Genomic DNA, 20786 nt, shown 5'->3' with positions numbered 1-20786 from the left:
TTTTCCTTTAGTCAATGGGTTTAGATTTCCCACGTTACCAATCTTACTTTCTACAAAAACAACATATGGTCCCTTCATTAACTCCGTATTTGAATATGTGTTTATTTTCGTTCGCATCTTTTTTCAATGTTAAAGATTGTGATAATATGTCGACTTGAGTATTCAACTCGCTGTCTTCGTTCAAAATTGCCTGTTTTTTCAGTTCATCTAATTCATTTTTAAGTATTATTAAATCTGCGAAAGAAAATTGCTCACTATTTTCCTGTATATTCTCCAATGTTTTTATCGATTTCGGAGTAATTGCCGTTTTTATCCGGGGATAAATCCCCGGACTATTATTTGCCATTTTTATCCCTTTCTACTGATGTTTTTTCCTTTTTCATCAACTCTCAAAAAGAAGTGTACTTCACGTACAGTTTTAAATAGGTATATAAGAAAGAAAAAAATATACAAGAAAAACCCCAAAAACAAATGAAAAATAACTTAAAGTATCCCAATGAAACCTTAAATCAAAAAGTAATAATTCGACACCTGTTTTTGAACTATCTCACCACCTTGCAATAGGGGAAATAACACGCCACCAGGAAGAATCGAAATTGGTTAGGTCCGCACCGATCCGCTCTCCGCACCGAACTCCGACATTATTAGTTCTTTGATTTAAGAAACATAGAAACCTTAGCAATAATTACATATTAACTCACCTTCCTAGATTACGGGGATAATTATGCAATTTTTGAACATTTGTCTCATCACCACCACAAAGTAAACAAAGCAAGCTTGGCATTTTGCTATCATGGAATATTGTCTTTAAATTGTCAAAATAACTCCAGAACTAACTAACAGATAACTAAGTAACCCCGAAACTTGGAATAAACAGAAAAGAATTGAAAATCATGCAAATTTACACATGTCATGTCAAAATTATCAAATGACGCATGTGACAACTACGAAATGTTTCCTACTGGGGCGAGCTCTACAAATCAAAGATAATACACACCGTTTTCTCTCTCACTATGCTGTATCTTGGTGTGTAATATCTTTGCTACAAATGCTTTCCCATAATTGAACGAAGAGAGACTTATGGAAGATACATAGACATAGAGACATGGACTGAGCAATGCCAGCATGAAATTGGCTATTTATTAGAAAGAGAGAAAAGCTCGTCGGGACATACCTTTCTCTTTTTTGTTCACATAGAGGTGAGTGTAGACCAATCAAAATTCTAGAAAAAGACAACTGCATTCCCGACGTGTTTTTCTCTCTGTCACTTTTTTTGACCGTATTTCATGCATAGATATAAAGGGAAGGCACAGTCCATGTCTCTATGTCTATGGGAAGATAACACAAGAGAGAGAGATGCACGAATTCCTTAAAATGGGACAGATTTCACTGCCAAGTTAACCAGGAGCGACTAGAAACAAAAGATATTACACACCAAGATAGAGCATAGTGAGAGAGGAAACGTCCTCGAAAAAAGATAGCTTATATTATATTTCATTTATATTTTGATCAAAACCAAAACAATGAACCAAATGCAACGATTGGTTGAAGGAATCGTTTTTTCCGAAGCTATCCGAATGATGCCGAATTGGCAGGGCCGTCGCTAGGGGGTAGGCAGGGTAGGCGGCCGCCTAAGGCGCTAGGATTTAGGGGCGGCATTTTGAGCTTAGACATGAAAAAAATCAACTTATGTACCGAATGAAAATAAATGCAGTTCAGTCAGCAACAACAGGAATACCAAGAAATATATTTAGGCGCGGACTCATTGGTGAACGCAATATGCAGGGGTAATAAAAAAACCATCAAAGGTGCCGCATTCGCATTCTTCTCATAAATATCCCAGACAGCCTATACGGTCCGCACTGTAGTGGCCACTTTTAAGAGTTATTTATGTTATAATATAACTTATCGAAGTTTTCGGCTTCGCTTTGATAAATATGGCCGACTACTGTTGGGTTTTTGGGGCGGCTTCATTCACATTTCCGAAATTATTTTCATTTTCAATTCTCCAATCAGAATACAGAAAGTTGATTCCGGGGTGGAGTGTGAAAGACTTCAGGAAGTATTTTATTTACATATGAATATTCAGTATTCCTACGAAAAGAAACGAAAAGTTCAGAGTTCATTCCTGAATCAATCAATTATATTATTTATTGCTTGTGCAAAATAAGTTATCAATTTGAAAAGTTCTGTAACTCGGTATTTTTCAAGCATTGTTTCGGCACCGGGTAACAGGATAAAAATTTATAGAAAATCCTCATCTATGTATTCAATATTTTATATTCGTAATATCTTCAAAACTCAGAGGGTCCAGGGAATACTTTTGGGCCCTATATGGTTTGAAGAAAAATATAGTTCGTTAATTTTTAGAATTTAATATGAATGTTTTCAATTTCACTATGGCATTTTGTTTTTCGGCGAAATCCTTGAGTTTTTTGCCATTTCTATTCTCTGTTATGATGGGAATTTACAGTTGAAATCTGCGATGCAGATTTCCGGGTTTGTTCCTTCCAACATGTTGTTTATCTCTTCTTCCAATAAATTGTTTTGTGATGGCTTATATGCCGAGGTAATTTCGACTCTTTGACGATTTAATTCGGCAACAATCGTCACTTTTTCTGTTTTTCCTTGTGTTTCGTCGGATCTACTTTTGAAGTAGTGTTTCAGATCTGTTCTCACCAATATTGCTACTCCTCCTCCGGTGTTTGTAATTCTGTCACATCTATATGTTTCATAATTCATGAAATTCAGTCGTCTGTTCCGATTTATTCTTGTTTCCTATAGGGCTATAATATCAGGTTGTCTCTCTGATATTATTCCTTCTATCTCGGTTTTCCGAGTGTTGATCCCGTTTATGTTCCACGAGATTATCTCGAGGGATTTCTTCCTAATATCCGTAATGTCCATTAATTCAGTTTACTGAATAATGCTTGGAGTTTCTTTTCCATTTTCCTCTCAATTTTCAACATTATCTTCTTGAAAATTTTCTCCGTGAAGATATCTAAATCATCGGCTGATTCAGATATCTTTTTCTTCTCCTGTTGACTGTTTACAGCCTGTTTTATTGGAGGCTTCTTCTGTTCTTCTTTTTGACGAAACAAATGACTGGTGCATAAAGTGGAAAATCAAGCTCAATGGACAAAAGAGCCAAGCAATATTACTACAGAAGAGAAGACTGCGACCCACAACGAAACTGGAAGTTGACGGCGAAGAAATCGACTGGAAAAATGAAGCCAAATGTTAAGGAATAACGCTTGACAAAGGACTTACTTGGAAAAGTCATATCAAACAAGCAATCGACAAAACGAAAGCAGCGATGAATAGACTCTATCCTCTGATAGGAAGAAGAAGCCACATGTCTAACGAGACAAAATTGAAGATAATAATCAAAGCCGTTGCTAGGCCTCAACTGACTGATGGATCAGTTGCCTGGGGTTTCGCGGCAAAGAGCCATATCAAACGAATTCAGGCCACTGAAAACAAGCTGCTTCGATGCAGCTCAACCTCAAAATAATCTCGTGGAACATAAACGGGATCAACACACGGAAGGCCGAGATAGAACAAATAATATCAGAAAGACAACCTGATATTATAGCCCTACAGGAAACAAGAATAAACCGGAACAGACGACTGAATTTCATGAATTATGAAACATATAGATGTGACAGAATTACAAACACCGGAGGAGGAGTAGCAATATTGGTGAGAACAGATCTGAAACACTACTTTAAAAGTAGATCCGACGAAACACAAGGAGAAACAGAAAAAGTGACGATTGTTGCCGAATTAAATCGGCAAAGAGTCGAAATAACCTCGGCATATAAGCCACCACAAAATAATCTATTGGAAGAAGAGATAACAACATGTTGGAAGGATCAAACCCGAAAATCTCCATCGGAGATTTCAACTGTAAATCCCCATTATGGAACAGCATAACAGAGAATAGAAATGGCAAAAAACTCAAGGATTTCGCCGAAAAACAAAATGCCATAGTGATTGGACCAGAGCTACCGACATATCTTGCTTTTGGTAGAGGAATACCATATGTAATAGATATCGCGATATTGAAAAATATAACTCAAGAATTCTCGATTGAAACTTTGGAAGATGGAACCTCAAACCACAACCCCGTCGAATTGACAATTGGAGAAGAACAAAGAGAAAAACTGATGGAAATAAGAGAATACATAATTGGGCTAAATACAGCCATTTAATACAATCGGAATTAACAGAAATTCCAACAATAAGCACTCCAGACGATCTGGAATGTGCGGTTGATAAACTGGAAGAGATTATATTGAAAGCTTACGAAAAAAGCACGAGAAGAGTGAAGAGACCAGCACCAAGTCATCCGCATGGCGATACGCCTAAAGAAGTAAAAGATCTTATACAAGAAAATCGAAAACTCAGAAGAATATATAGGATGAATAAAAATGATCTGAATAGAAGGAACCTCAACCGACATAGCCAAGTTCTGAAAAATGCCCTGAAAGATCTAAGAACAAGCAGATGGAACAAAAGGGTTCAAGAACTGAATACAATCGATCATTCTGCACGGAGAATGCAAAAAAGCCTACGAGGAGAAAAGACTAAAATCCCACCCCTACACGGAGAAAGGGGAATGGAGTATACCAATACTGATAAGGCAGATGCATTGGCGGACTCGATCGAACGAGAATCGAGAATAAATTACAGGATAGACGACGATAATGAAGATTTGGAAGAACTGGTTGAAGAAAATGATGAAGAAATGGATGAATTACCAGCGACTGCTGAAATAGACAAGCCAACATAGCCAAATGAAATCAGGGAAATAATTAGAAGTTTGAAGAAGAGGAAAGCTCCCGGAAGCGATAAAATAACGAATGTTATGTTAAAGAAATTACCTAGAAAAGGTATAGCCGCTCTAACAAATATCGCGAATGGAATTATGAGGACAGAACACTACCCAGAAAAATGGAAAACAGCAGAAGTCATAGTATTCAATAAACCATTCAAAGAGGAGAAGTTTCCACAAAACTACAGACCGATAAGTCTACTGTCGGCGTTAGGAAAAGTAGTAGAAAGAATTATCGCCACGAGGCTAAATGAGGAAACCGAAAATCTGAAACTAATACCACCAGAACAGTTCGGATTCAGAAGAGAGCATTCAACAGAACAACAATTATTAAGGCTCACAGAGTACATAACAGAGGGATTCCAAAATAAACAAGCTACAGGTCTTGTATGGCATGAAGGATTAATATATAAGATGAGATGTGCTGGATATTCGATCAAAATATGCATAAGAATGCTCCTCAACAAGAGATATAAAGGCTGGAGTACCCCAAGGATCAGTACTTGGTCCACTTCGGTACAACATATACATCCACGATATTCCGAAAAATCCAAGAACCATGCTAACGTTATATGCTGACGACACAGGCATAGCAACTCGACACCGCAACCCAGAAGTAATAGAACGAGTTCTACAAGAGACGATTGACGAAACAAATGACTGGTGCATAAAGTGGAAAATCAAGCTCAATGGACAAAAGAGCCAAGCAATATTACTACAGAAGAGAAGACTGCGACCCACAACGAAACTGAATGTTGACGGCGAAGAAATCGACTGGAAAAATGAAGCCAAATATTTAGGAATAACGCTTGACAAAGGACTTACTTGGAAAAGTCATATCAAACAAGCAATCGACAAAACGAAAGCAGCGATGAATAGACTCTATCCTCTAATAGGAAGAAGAAGCCACATGTCGAAAGAGACAAAATTGAAGATAATCAAAGCCGTTGCTGGGCCTCAACTGACTTATGGATCAGTTGAATCAAGAACTCAGGAGACTAGTGGACTACGACCCAGAGGAAGACAAAAGGAGAATGCGAATTTACCGAAGGAGACCAAGAGATCAATTAAAAAGAGATTAAAATAACAACAGAAACTTATTGAAAAATTCAATAAAGTGTTAATCCAATAGAGGTTAAACACATAAATCCCAGCACGATAGTGTGCGAGAAGAAAACCGACCAAGAGATGAACGGTTTATAGGCAAATGCCCGGAACCAAAATTCAAGAAGCAGTTGAGGGTTTTTAGTGGGTCTCGAGCTCAGGAGAGTGGGAACCCCACACTGTTCCCCCTCAGGAGATGAGGGTGGTTCGTCTGTCTTGCAGATTTTCCCCCTGCTACACCAAAAAAAAAGAAAAAAAAAACGAGGTAAAGTTGGTAAAGGTTTGGGCGGCAAAGGTGGAGCCAAGCGTCATAGGAAAGTACTACGAGACAACATCCAAGGTATCACCAAACCCGCTATCAGGAGATTGGCTAGGCCTGGAGGTGTCAAGCGTATTTCTGGTCTCATTTACGAAGAAACTCGTGGAGTGTTGAAGGTGTTCCTGGAAAATGTAATCAGGGACTCTGTCACATATACCGAACATGCAAAGAGAAGAACTGTTACCGCCATGGACGTTGTATATGCCCTCGAACGTCAAGGACGTACATTGTACGGTTTCGGCGGTTGAATGAGTCATTATTCAGGTTGTAGTATAAACGGTCCTTCTCAGGACCACAACGATATAATGTTCGTTTTGTCCAATATCAATGTCGATTGCTAATAAATACTTCGGACTAAGTTCTTGAGGATATGTACGTATTATTTTACTATGATCACTAAGCCCGGTTAAGAAGAGAATCCTTCTTGGATTCTGTGGCCAAACCCTTCGTCCATCCTCAAGATAAAAATTTTTTAAATAGTTCCGATCTGAGACTCCAGGACGAGAAACCTATAAAACAATTGAAACCTCGGTACCCGCCGAGGTAGTCCTTTTCTGAGAAAAGGTGTTAGCCGGACGATTCCAAAGTGTGCTTGGACTCGCCCATTCATGTTCGGTGATAAAAACCTCTATAGAAGATCTACAAATCCACAAAGTTCGTGTGCTGAATGATATTTAATACAAATAATATAGTGCAGAAAACCCTCATTTTTTTCGTCTATTAATAATTCTATTTGATATCACATTTGTGCGCTTCGTTCCACCACTAAAATATAGCATATTTTCGAACCGAACAAATTCGTAAACGAGATTGTTACCTGAAGTGTCGAAGTTCATTTTCTGTAGGCGGTACTGAGCCAAGAGCCAACCCTTATCTTAACAACTTTCGGCGAAAATAGTCGTTTTTCAATATCTACCTTTCGCAGAATTCATTCGCTGAGTTAAAATGTCTCTGAGTAGTGAAGAGAAACGACTTTTGCTTAGTAAAAAGCAACGAAAGGTTTACATTGAACGAATTGGGTGGATTCTAAATGCGGCGATCATTGCAGAAAGTGATCGAACAAAAACCCTGGAGTCTACCTTCAAAGCCTTCGATAGTATACAATTCAAGATTGCCAACCAATTATGCGGAGCGGAGCAATTAGTCCCTAGAAACCGAAAATAAACTGCAGGCGAAGATTGAGGAAATACATTTTGATATACAGACAATTCATAGCGAAAAACGACTATTTTCGCAGAAGGTTGTTAAGATAAGGGTTGGCTCAGTACCGCTTACAGAAAATGAACTTCGACACTTCAGGTAACAATCTCGTTTACGAATTTGTTCGGTTCATATATGCTATATTTTAGTGGTGGAACAAAGCGCACAAATGAGATATCAAATAGAATTTTTAATTCGGCCACGAAGGACCATTAATGAAGGCGCTGGACACACGCCAAATAATTCAATTAACCAAAAAAATGAGGGTTTTCTGCACTATATTATTTGTATTAAATATCATTCAGCACACGAACTTTGTGGATTTGTAGATCTTCTATAGAGGTTATTATCACCGAACATGAATGAGCGAGTCCAAGCACACTTTGGAATCGTCCGGCAAACACTTTTTCTCAGGAAAGGATTACCTCGGCGGTTACCGAGGTTTCAAGTCCTCGAGTCTCAGATCGGAACTACTTAAAAAAATTTTATCTTGAGGATGGACGGAGGGTTTGGCCACAGAATCCAAGAAGGATTCTCTTCTTATCCGGGCTTAGTGATCATAGTGTAATAATACGTACATATCCTCAAGAATTTAGTACGAAGTATTTATTAGCAATCGACATTGATATTGGATAAAACAAACATTAAATGGTTGTGGTCCTGAGAAGGACCGTTTATACTACAACCTGAATAATGACTCATTCAACCGCCGAAACCGTACAATGTACGTCCTTGACGTTTGAGGGCATATACAACGTCCATGGCGGTAACAGTTTTTCTCTTTGCATGTTCGGTATATGTGACAGCGTCCCTGATTACATTTTCCAGGAACACCTTCAACACTCCACGAGTTTCTTCGTAAATGAGACCAGAAATACGCTTGACACCTCCACGCCTAGCCAATCTCCTGATAGCGGGTTTGGTGATACCTTGGATATTATCTCGGAGTACTTTCCTATGACGCTTGGCTCCACCTTTGCCCAAACCTTTACCACCTTTACCTCGTCCGGTCATGTCTGTAGAACGTTAGAAAGGGTCGAAGTAGAAAGTCAATACGTAAGCGAAAACAGAATAAGAGCAACGTAGTCTCTGACCAGTATTTATAAACTACAGCCGCCCCACCACAGTAATTCCGTAGCATCCAATAGATTTTCAGATACGCATTGGAACGGCAACGTAGTCTATAAATATGGGCCGACGGTGGTGGGGACGCATAGAATTGTTCAGATTGCGTCGCGGACCTGTTCGTGTAGAGGAATTACTAACATTCATTATGGCTCGTACTAAGCAGACTGCTAGAAAGTCGACCGGGGGTAAGGCTCCGCGGAAACAATTAGCCACCAAGGCTGCACGTAAAAGTGCTCCAGCCACAGGCGGTGTGAAGAAACCTCACCGTTACCGTCCGGGTACCGTTGCTTTACGTGAAATACGACGATATCAGAAGAGTACAGAGTTGTTGATCCGTAAGTTGCCTTTCCAGAGGTTGGTACGTGAGATCGCTCAGGATTTCAAAACTGATCTCAGATTTCAAAGTTCCGCCGTAATGGCACTTCAAGAAGCTAGCGAAGCTTATTTGGTTGGACTCTTCGAGGATACAAACTTGTGTGCGATCCACGCCAAAAGAGTAACTATCATGCCGAAGGACATTCAACTTGCTAGACGTATCAGGGGTGAACGTGCCTAAATTTCGATTCGGGAATCTTGCATATCGGTTCTTTTCAGAACCACAAAATTCTATTAGACTTTTTTACTCGTACGATACTTCGATCGCCTCGGTTATACAGTTCGGTACGAAACTGACACTGAACGGAAAAGGGAATTTTTGGTAAGATTTCTTAATGTTGCGTAGTCACATCAGAATCCTTCATCAGACGAATTCTTAAAAATTTTCCGAATTGTAGTTTGCCGATTCTGCAAATTATAAAACCACCAACTGTTTGATCAATTCGTGTTGAAATGGTTTCCCATTTTAGGTCCCTATAAATCTGTCTATTCCTGACAATCTACTCACTATAAATTTGTACTCTCATGATACATTCTCACGTTCATTCATCTTACTCGATATACATGTTGGCTCTCAGCCTTCTGCACCTCTTGAAACCAACGTTTAGTGGTTATCTCAGTACTCTCGTTTTGCACTTCTCATAATTCATCAATTGTATCTTCTGTTTTTCCGATGGACGTTCTAATCGTGCTCACTTGTAAGCAGTTCGTCTCTGTAAATGTTGCTCAATGATAAATATCATGTATATTAATAATACTATTCTTTTCTCATTTTAACTTGTACGATTCATTCACTGCTCCTACTCGCATCATAACTATTGATCAGACTTATACAATGTAGTTTCACCTCTTGGCCTATTTCACTAGACCTGGACTGGACTGGCAGATGAACAGCAACTTCGAAAATTTTAACGAATTAAAATTCCGATAATACATACGCGTATTGAATCTACACAAACTTCACAGACGGAATCAAAAATTCCGTAGCAGCTGTGCTAGTGGGCACTTTCACTTCTACTTTCACTTTTACAGCACTATGAAAATAATGCTCTGCTATGTAGAGAACAAGATCTATTGAAGAGATGATTACATAATTTATCAAAAAAAAATTTTGATTCCTCCTTTTCAGTCATTCGGTTATTCACATTTTATTCATATATTTGACATCACTACACTACTCACGGAGAGACAGGGTTTTTTTACTGAGGTTTTTCCCTAAGCTCTTGTATCATACTCCAAATTGTATGGTACCCCGTTGCACTCACCTTTGCTAAAACTCGTACATATGCTATATTGTTTGATAGCTAAAAATGTATTGCTGACATTCAAAAGATAAAATATGTATTAGACTGATTCAAAAAAATCGACATTCTTTTTTTTCGAGAAACACACTACTTATTATCTTCAGGACATTGAAAAATGACGTTTTTGAAAATATTATCCGAAAATATTATTATTTAGAGGTCGCTCATCGAGGATTTCTATTTTCCCTACTAATAGCAGGGGAAAAAAATTTGTTTCTAGTTAAAAAATTCCAGTTCGCAAAACAATGGACGGATTTCGTTGAGCGATATATTTTTATGTAGGGAATCAGGTGCTCTACAAAAACTGTCCCATACAATTTTTCCATAAAACGGCTTTTCGAAAAGTTATTAGAGCTTGAAATGAAATCTTTGTCGAAGTAGCTGTTTTTACTCGGATATCGGGGAGAAATTATTGGAATTTACTTTGAAAATCAGAAAATAGTTCTGGAAAGATACAATTAATATGATTCTATGTAGATTCAAATAATTTATGACATCCTCAAATAGTCAACCTCAACAATTGTTAGAGAGTTAGAAATTTATACTCTTCAGAATCAAATTATTCAGCATCTCCTATTTCTCATTCATTTGGGTCAGAAAGAATGAATGGTTTTATGCTCTCTTTCAGATTAGTGTTGTTCTTAAACCCGGTACTTGTCTTCAGTTTCAGTCATAATACAATTTTTTGTATTCATTATTTTTATAAACCCAAAATGGCCGCTGTCACAAAAGAGTGAACTTCAACAATTTTTCAACAAATATCTCGATATTTGTGGAATTGGTAGGTTTAATGATATTAGAAATAAGTCGCATATAGAAAGCATTCATTCGGTTGTGAGAAATAATATTGGTGTTGGTATATTCAACATCTATAATAGATAATATGTTCTAAACAGATAATTTCAATTTTTTTTTGTTGCAATCCGGAAAACGATGACGATGTTCGTTGATCAATTGTAAAAGAAACTGTAACTGTTAATTCTTCATTCTTCTTTTAGTAGTTATTACATTCTTCAATTAAACCAATAACTCGCTCCGTTAAATCGTTAACAACAGAAAGATCCTATCATTTATATGTTACTTTCACTACGTAATGTCTTCTCCAATGAAATCATATAGCGAGAATTTTGTAAATGCGGCCATTTTGGGTTTGCAAAAATAATGAATACACAAAATTGTATTATGGATGAAACTGAAGACAAGTACCGAGTTTAAGATCAAACACTAATCTGAAAGAGGGCACAAAACCAATCATTCTTTCTGACCCAAGTGAATGAGAAAAAAGAGATGCTAAATAATTTGATTCTGAAGAGTATGAAACACTAACTCCCTAACAATTGTTGAGGTTGACAATTTGGGGATGTCATGAATGATTTAAATCTGAATAAAATCATATCAATTGTAACTTTCGAGAACGATTTCCTGATTTTCAAAGTAAATTCCAATAACTGCTTCCCGATATCCGAGTAAAAACAGCTACTTCGACAAAAATTTAATTTCAAGCTCTAATAACTTTTCGAAAAGCCGTTTTATGCAAAAATTTTATGGGGCAGTTTTTGTAGACCACTAAACTCCCTACATAAAAATATATCGCTCAATGGTATCCGTCCATTGGTTTGCGAACTGGAATTTTTTAACTAGAAATAAATTATTTTCCCCTGCTATTAGTAGGGAAAATAGAAATCCTCGAAGAGCGACCTCTAAATAATAAGATTTTTGGCTAATATCTTCACAGACGTTTTTTTTCGATGCCCTGAAGATAATAAGGGGTGTGTTTGCCGAAAAAAAAGAAAGTCGATTTTTTTGAATCAGTCTAAATATATATAAATATATATTCATATATTAGTTTTTATATTTTTGACCACTTTTTCCACAACCTTTTCTTTGTTTTTTGAGTCCATCTGAATGTAATGATTACCTTTTGTTGTAGCCTGATGAAGGAAATAAAATTTCCGAAACGTCGCTGAGAGAATAGTTGTTTTGATTTGTTCCTTGTGCCAATATTCACCTTTAATGAAATTCTCTTGATGGTTTCCACCTTTTATATCTTCTTTCCAACCTTGATTTCTTTGGCATCTTTTGTTGAAATTTCCTGAAGTTTTGTTTAGGGCTGGTTTCGGAGAGGTTTAGTGTGGGCGTTCAATCCTAGAATCTCATATTTATAGTTTTCGAATTCAGTTCAATACTCTCTGATAGAAATTCAGTGGCCGATTAGACAAAGTATGAGATATATTTCCGAGGAACTGTTAGATCAATTCGAGCCAAATCTTGAAACTATACGAAGTTTTGGAATTGAGACACATACGTTGAATTTCAGTCGATACTATGATAGAAATTCAGTTTTCAGTGGTCGATTCGACAAAGTATTAGAAAATTTCGCTACTTCCAGTAAAAATGCGGATTTTGATGGTCGATTCTGATGGTCAATGAATAAAAGAATAAGTTCTATTCATCATGAGCTGTTCGATCAAGGAGAATCAAATTTCGAAATAATAACTAATGATAAGAATATCCAGGAACCATGACAAGAGCGACTTTGGCAAGTCTGGGAAGAATCATTTCGGTCCGTCAAAAATGATATATCGGCCTATTTCCCATATCGCATTCGTCCGAAATACGATGCAATGATGAACCCAATAATTGGTACAAATAAAAAGTTTTAAATTCCGTGAGATTACGCAGTAAACTTGCAATTTCAAGTCCTTAGCAATAATTTACGAGCCAATCGGCCGTCAAATTTCCGTCAACTTCGGTAATATGGATCCCACTATCGGAAGTAATCCAAACCCAAAGTGCTTAACACAATGTCATTATCAACCTCCGAGTCTGAAGTGCGACAGGCAACTACGCCTGCTAGTGCTGTTGGTAAGACGCTTAAAAAAGCCGAGAAAAAAACCTCAGCAAAGTCTAAACATGTCAAACCCAGCCATCCTCCAACTTCCGATATGGTTAACAGTGCCATCAAAGGATTGAAAGAAAGGAGCGGGTCCTCGTTGCAAGCTATCAAGAAATACATCGGTTCGAATTACAAGGTCGATTCTGAAAAACTTGCACCGTTCATAAGAAAATATCTGAAGTCCGCTGTACAGTCCGGTTCCCTGATTCAGACCAAAGGAAAAGGAGCGTCTGGTTCTTTCAAATTGGCCGCTGGCGGATCTACAACAAACGCGTCGAAGAAGGTTACGAAAAAATTGGTCAAGTCGGCCGATGGAGCAAATAAGAATGCGTCATCTACAACGGCAGCCGAGAAGAAGAACAAATCCCCTGCCAGGTCTACAACTACAGTGAGTAAGTCGAAAAAGAGAGCGGCAATTGCTACAGAAAAAAAGAAGCCAAAATTAACGAAATCTCCCTCGAAAGCTAAGAAGGCAATCAAATCGCCGACGAAGAAGCCCAAAGCACCGAAACCAAAAACGGTCAAATCAGTAACGGCTCCGAAGAAAGTAACGTCTCCCAAAAAGAAAAAGTAAAACGTATATAATTTTGGAAGGATAAACATTTTAAACCGGCCCTTTTCAGGGCCTCTACAATTTTCTATCAAATATTACTTTTATAGATTTTCACTCGCTAGAGAAACGATGTCAGAAAAGATGTTTCCATCGAACACGGTAGGTAATTTTTTTCGGAAAATGTAAATATTTTTGAAAATGCTATCACATAAGTCCCGAATTCTGAAAATCACTTGACGGTCAGGAATTTAGCCGAATAATTTCAGGTGCAGAATATTCAGAATTTCACTCTAGCTATCGAATGATAGCGATCTTGATCAAAAAATCATGAAAATTAATATACGGCAGAAATTTAATATCTTTTCCGAGGTACTCAACATAGTCATCGCAATTGAAAAACTACGTTTCATTACGAGTTTAAGTTCAGTTCTTTCGAAATTGAACTCGTTATTTGACTAATTGACCATTAAAATCAAAACAAGCTGCTACCATGTGCAATAGATGCACCTTGGTTTGTCATGAATAGACAGATTTATAGGGACCTAAAATGGAAAACCATAACGGAATTCATGAACAAAACAGCAGAGAAATTATTCGAAACAGCGAAAAACCATCCGAATCAAGAACTCAGCAGACTAGTGAACTACGACCCAAATGAAGACAAAAGGAGAATGCGAATTTACCGAAGGAGACCAAGAGATCAATTAAAAAGATTTTAATATACTAACAGAAACTTATTGAAAAATCCAATAAAGTGTTATCCAATAGAGGATAAACACATAAATCCCAGCAATATAGTGTGTGAGAAGAAAACAGACTAAAAGATGAAAGGTTTATAGGCAAATGCACGGAATTCTTTTTTTTTTGTGTAGCAGGGGGAAAATCTGCAAGTCAGACGAACCACCCTCTGGGGATTCTCACTCTCTTGAGCTCGAGACCCACTAAAAACCCTTAACTGCTTCTTGTCCTGTAATTTTTTCATGTAGAAAAGTGACGATTTCATCTTGAACTTTTTTTTTTCGGTTAATTATTATCACTAGGTATTTACAATCACAACACCGTCCAATTTAGTTATTTTAGAACTAGGTTCTTCGGAAGTATCCTTATTTTTCTCATTATCCTCATCACTGGGTAATGGACGTTTCGAAGCACTGGTAGAAGGATTATTTTCATCGCTTGAATTTCTGGGAAAAATATCCACAAAGGCAGGTTTTCGCTTGAAATGTTTTTTAAATTGGACACTGAATGTTTGTAAGACAGTTGTTGTTTACAGATGTCGCAGGAACACATTATTTTTTCAAGGTCTACGATAGAAAAATAAAGCCGTATCGGGCTTCTCTTATTCGACATCTTAGCAGAAAGATCGAAACACGCGCTCGAAGGTATGTATATCCTGATAGCATTGTTCACGGTACAAGGTACCTGTTTCACGTATCGACTCAACTCTACTGGAACTATTGAGCTGGCGAAGTTATGAAAAAAAAGTAAAAAAATTTCAAGCACCTTTACTGTGAAGTAACACATACACTAATCGTTGAGTCTCAACTTACAAATGAAACCAAAAATGAAACTTTTTGCTTTTATAAGATTTCTAGAAACCTTGGTACTTATAAACCAACTAGTTTGGAAAAGCCAAAATTGTTGGAACATTGAACTGGGGTGGTTTCCGGATTTTTGCATTCATAAAATTTCTAGAGACCGTGGTACTATAAACCAACTCCGAAGCATGTTCACAAATGACAGGACAAAACATTTGGGTTAAGCTAATTTTAATTGCATTTTGATATTTATGAAGGTCATTTTGGAAATTTCAACTTATTCATAATTTCTGTTTGTTTAGTTATGAAGAAACTGAATATGAAAAATAACAATTATCATGTGTTAAGAATCAATAAACCCCAACAATATTCCAGATATTCGGCAGGGGGCTTGAAAGAAGCAAAGATTGACCGCTCTGAAAGAAGCCGCCCCATAAAAAGAAACGTAACTTATAGAGAATGCCGACAAAGTTGTATATTTTAGATTTATGGCATCTCTGTTACAGAATGAAACATTTGTGAAAAGGGTGCCTATAAGCACGAGGGTAATTAAGTACAGGTCCAGTTTATATTAGGTACTGTTGTTACTGAATTCTCAGAAAATACTCTGTATTCTGCAGAAATCTGTTAATTGAATATCATTTTAAAAAAGATTCATTAAAATTTTAATATTTACGGACATTTTAGGTTACTTGAATTTTCAAATGGTAGGTACTGAATAAAAAATTATCAAATATAAAAAATGTATATAACTCATGGGCGGAGCCAAAAATGTGAGATTTTCCTATCTCATATTTTGTGTCGGTAAGAGGACCATATTTTCTTTCCCCACCCGCCAAAAGAGTGAGAAAGGATAGCTCCTCGTCAAATGAAGATGCAAACAAGAAAAGAGTCTTGGAAACCCCAGACCAAGAGAAAACCACTCCAGTGGAGAGAAAAGAAAAAATCCCCCGTCACCCTGAGAGGTACGTCCGAATGGACTTCAATTTCGAACGCGTTAATGCGAAACGGTATTAAATACCAAAGAGCGACGACAGTAAAGGACGGTATAAGAATCGTCCCACAAAGCGCCGATGATCATAGAAGGATGACGGACTTCCTTCATAAAATAAATAGGGGGTTTTACACTCTTCAACGGGAGGAAGAAAAGAAAATATACGCGGTAGTGAGATACCTACCGCTGGATGCAGATATCCCGACGATCCTTGACGACCTCAAGGATCAAGGGATCGTCGATGCTGAGGTCATAAGGATGACCTCAAATAAAACAAAACAGCCGATGCCCTTATTGCTGGTTAAAACCCAGAATAAGGGTATCTTCGAGGTGAAAAGGCTCTACAACATGAACTGTGTTGTTGAACCTAAGAGAAGGACGATTGGGCCTGGACAATGTTACCGCTGTCAGCGATATGGACATGCCCAAAGTAAGTGCACTTTTCCATGGAGGTGCGTGAAATGCTCCGGTAATCACAGCTCCAAGGAGTGTACGCTTACCAGGGAGAACGAGGAGCGAAATGCCTCTTGTGTTCTCTGTGGAGAGCAAGGACATCCAGCTAGCTACAAGGGATGTAGCGAATGGAAATGGGTCACTAAAAAGACCAAGAGATCGCCAAGATCGAACCAGACCAGCTCGAGGCCAACACAAAATACACCGAGGCCATCCCAAAACTCTTCGGAAGTGAAGAAACCCCAGGAAACTGCAACCAAAGTGGTCAAAGAGACGAAGAAACCAGAGAAAAAGACGGAAAAGGCAAAAACCGTCAAAAAAGCCGAAACCAGAAAAGGAATTTCTGGAATCACTGAGGAACTGGATAAGTTCACGAAAAACCTCCTCAGCACGATGATGCAGAATCTGGAGAAAGAGATTGAGAAGAAGATGCAGCAAATTATTAAGAATATTTAATGGCTGACACGACGATAAAGAACAATCTCATAATCGTCTCTTGGAACTTCGAAGGATTGAGAGCCCGCAGATCAGAATTCGAAGAACTGATTGAAGAGAAGAGACCGGATGTCATAGCTCTCCAAGAAACGAGACTTAACCCCAACGTTCGGATAGCATTTCCCAATTACGATATTTACAGAAATGATAGACCTAACAGCACAGGTGGCGTTGCTATACTGGCTAGAAGGAATATGGATCACCATTTCGACCAAATATTCAATGGACAAGAAGTAGAAGCAATATCGATTATTGTGAATACTAATCGAGGGCAAGTGAAGATTATTTCAACTTATAAATCACCGGATAAGGACATGCTGGAAGAGGATCTAAAAATGCTACTAGAAGGAAGACACCCGAAAATCATAATTGGTGATCTTAACTGCAAATCGCAGGAATGGAACAGTAGGGTGGAAAATACAAACGGGAGAAGACTGAAGATTTATGCTGAAAAACTTAATGCAGTTGTGATAGGACCTGATATACCGACCTACATACCAAGAGTAAATGGACTACCCGATGTACTGGACATTGTCGTAATGAAAGACATCACTGAAGAAATCAGCATTGATACAATAGAAGACGGAACTTCAGACCACAATCCCATAGAATTCATAGTGGGACATGGCCCAAGAAACGAAGAAGAGACACAAACCAAGGATCGCACAGACTGGGAGAAATATAAGAATTTACTGCAGGAGAAAATCAGGGAAATTCCCCAAATAAACACCCAGGATGAATTAGATGAAGCAGTTGAAAAATTGGAAAATCATATAAAAGAAGCCTATGAAGAAAGCACCAAGAGAATAAGGAAACCAATTCCGAAACATTCACACGGAGATACGCCAAGGGATATAAAGGAACTTATAAAAAAGAACAGAAGACTCAGGAAAATCTACAGAACAACAAAAAGAGAAGAAGACAAGAAGAAACTGAATAAGCATAGTCAAATATTGAAAAATGCTTTAACAGAACTGCGTAATAACAGATGGAACCAGAGATTAAGGGAACTGAATACAATAGATCACTCGGCTTGGAAAATGCAAAAACGCTTACGACGAGAACGGACAGTTATACCTCCACTGCATGGAGCAAACGGAATGGTATATACGAGACTTGAAAAAGCCGAAGCACTTGCCGACTCAATTGAGAGAGAAGCCAGAATAAATTACAGAAATGATGATGACAATGAAGATCTAGAAGAAGAAGTGGAGGCAAACGAAGAACTGATGATGGAACCACCGGAAACCGAAATCATTCCAAAACCGGCTTCACCAACAGAAATCAAAGAGATCATAATGAAACTGAAAAACCGGAAAGCACCGGGAGAAGATAGGATAACGAATTATATGTTGAAGAAATTGCCTAGAAAAGGAATAGCAGCCTTGACGAATATAACAAACGGAGTGATGAGGACCGAATAGTACCCAAAGAGATGGAAAACTGCAGAAATGATAGTTTTCAACAAGCCTGGAAAGGAACGGAAATTTCCTCAAAATTATAGACCAATCAGCCTACTATCAGCACTAGGAAAAGTCGTCGAGAGGGTTATCGCCAAAAGGCTGAATGAGGAAACAGAAATGTTGAAGATAATCCCACCCGAACAATTTGGATTTCGACGAGAACACTCGACTGAACTCCAATTACTACGGCTCATAGAATACGTCACCGAAGGAATGCAGACAAAACAGGCCACAGGATTAGTTCTGATGGATATCGAGAGAGCTTTTGATAGAGTATGGCACGAAGGCCTAATCTACAAGCTATGCAAGATTATAAGGAACTATCTGAGGAATAGAAACTTTTATGTGAAGATAGATGGAGCAACCTCTCAAACCAGACAATTGGAAGCGGGAGTGCCTCAAGGATCGGTACTTGGACCTCTGCTTTACGTAATATACGTTTATGATATCCCGAAGAATGCTAGGAATATGCTCACCTTGTACGCAGATGACACAGGAATAGCGTTCAGACATCGACGCCCAGAGATCATACACCGGAGACTGCAGGAAGCCATAGATGAATTACTCAAATGGTGCATCAAATGGAAAATCCAAATCAATGGAAGAAAGACTCAAGCAATATTACTGCAAAAGAGAAGATTGAGGATGGAAGAAAACCTTGAAGTTGATGGACAAGAGGTTGAATGGAAAAATGAAGCAACATACCTAGGAGTGACGCTTGACAGAGGACTTACATGGAAAAACCACATCAAATGTGCTGTTGATAAAACAAAAGCCGCAATGAGTAAACTTTATCCACTCATAGGCAGAAGAAGTCATATGAATAAGAACATCAAGTTGACGATGATTAAAACTATTGCGCGACCACAACTCACATATGGATCGGCGGCATGGGGCTTCGCAGCCAAGACCCACATCAAGAGAATACAGGCCACTGAAAATAAACTCCTTAGAATGGCGATGGACGTACCCTGGTTTGTTAGGAACAAACAAATCTACAAGGACTTGGAATGGGAACCAGTTACAGAATTTATGAAGAGAAAGGCGGAAAGGATATTCGACAAAGCCAAACAACATCCAAATGAGGAACTACGAAGATTAGTTGACTACGATCCAACAGAAGAAGCTAGAAGGTCAAGAACCTACCACCGAAGACCGAGAGATCAGTTAAGGATTTAAATGTAACCAAAGAAGAGCTTAACCTATAAAAGCTATAGGCAGCATACAACTATCAACACGACTATGATCGTGTGAGAGTCCAGAAACCATAAGAGTCAACTGGTTAATAGGCAAAATGCCCGGAACCTATGAAGAAGCAGTTAAGGGTTTTTAGTGGGTCTCGAGCTCAGAGAGTGAGAATCCCCACACTGTTCCCCCTCAGCAGAGGGTGTGTTCGTCTGTTTGCAGATTTTCCCCCTGCTACACCAAAAAAAAAAAAAAAAAAAAAAAAAAAAAAAAAAAAAAAAAAAACCATATTTTCGATAAAGTTTTTCCACATTACGATGCCTCCGAAAACTAGCGGAAAAGCGGCTAAAAAGGCGGGCAAGGCCCAGAAAAATATTTCCAAGACTGATAAGAAGAAGAAACGGAAGAGGAAGGAAAGTTACGCCATCTACATTTACAAGGTATTGAAACAAGTGCATCCCGATACCGGTATTTCTAGCAAAGCTATGAGTATCATGAACAGTTTTGTGAATGATATCTTCGAACGTATCGCTGCTGAAGCGAGCAGACTGGCTCACTACAATAAACGTTCTACGATTACCAGCAGGGAAATTCAGACTGCGGTACGGCTTCTATTACCTGGCGAGCTGGCTAAGCACGCAGTCAGCGAAGGTACCAAAGCAGTCACCAAGTACACTAGTTCAAAATGAGGTGGAACACCACATACGTTCTAACCCAATACATTCATTCATTGCTGTATCCCGTTACCGGGAATAAATCTACAAAAAGAAGAAGAAAAAAAAAAAAAATTCGAACAGACTTGTAACTTCTTAGTGCTAGTTGCGACTGTGTGCCCTCCTGTGACTAAAGAGACCCAACCGTGACCTGCAGATCCTTCCACACTCAGGGCATGGATAGTCTCCAACCAGATCTGGCCGCCGCTGTATCCTTCTCGATTCTCCA

At 38.3% G+C, this 20786-nt stretch overlaps 5 protein-coding genes across 5 annotated transcripts; 4 read left to right on the top strand and 1 right to left on the bottom strand.

Moving 5' to 3' along the window:
* Positions 1 to 1708: 1708 nt before the first annotated feature.
* Positions 1709 to 6558, top strand: LOC123322871 (histone H4-like). The gene is made up of 2 exons (XM_044910934.1): positions 1709 to 1787; positions 6207 to 6558. The coding sequence occupies exons 1-2, from the start codon at positions 1709 to 1711 to the stop codon at positions 6506 to 6508; spliced, it is 381 nt and encodes a 126-aa protein (XP_044766869.1). The 3' UTR covers positions 6509 to 6558.
* A 1554-nt stretch (positions 6559 to 8112) lies between these two features.
* LOC123322564 (histone H4) lies at positions 8113 to 8505 on the bottom strand. Its single transcript, XM_044910509.1, has one exon. It carries the CDS (start codon positions 8472 to 8474, stop codon positions 8163 to 8165), a length of 312 nt encoding a protein of 103 aa, XP_044766444.1. The 5' UTR covers positions 8475 to 8505; the 3' UTR covers positions 8113 to 8162.
* A 222-nt stretch (positions 8506 to 8727) lies between these two features.
* On the top strand, positions 8728 to 9192 carry LOC123322566 (histone H3). Its single transcript, XM_044910511.1, has one exon. The coding sequence runs from the start codon at positions 8734 to 8736 to the stop codon at positions 9142 to 9144; it is 411 nt and encodes a 136-aa protein (XP_044766446.1). The 5' UTR covers positions 8728 to 8733; the 3' UTR covers positions 9145 to 9192.
* A 3854-nt stretch (positions 9193 to 13046) lies between these two features.
* Positions 13047 to 13799, top strand: LOC123322560 (histone H1B-like). Its single transcript, XM_044910505.1, has one exon. It carries the CDS (start codon positions 13072 to 13074, stop codon positions 13735 to 13737), a length of 666 nt encoding a protein of 221 aa, XP_044766440.1. The 5' UTR covers positions 13047 to 13071; the 3' UTR covers positions 13738 to 13799.
* A 6338-nt stretch (positions 13800 to 20137) lies between these two features.
* LOC123322563 (histone H2B) lies at positions 20138 to 20555 on the top strand. The gene has a single exon (XM_044910508.1). It carries the CDS (start codon positions 20162 to 20164, stop codon positions 20531 to 20533), a length of 372 nt encoding a protein of 123 aa, XP_044766443.1. The 5' UTR covers positions 20138 to 20161; the 3' UTR covers positions 20534 to 20555.
* The last annotated feature ends 231 nt before the right edge of the window (positions 20556 to 20786 follow it).

The sequence above is a fragment of the Coccinella septempunctata genome, chromosome 1, assembly GCF_907165205.1.
Source record: "Coccinella septempunctata chromosome 1, icCocSept1.1, whole genome shotgun sequence".
NCBI lineage: Eukaryota > Metazoa > Arthropoda > Insecta > Coleoptera > Coccinellidae > Coccinella > Coccinella septempunctata.
This window is presented reverse-complemented; position numbering and strand designations above follow the sequence as displayed.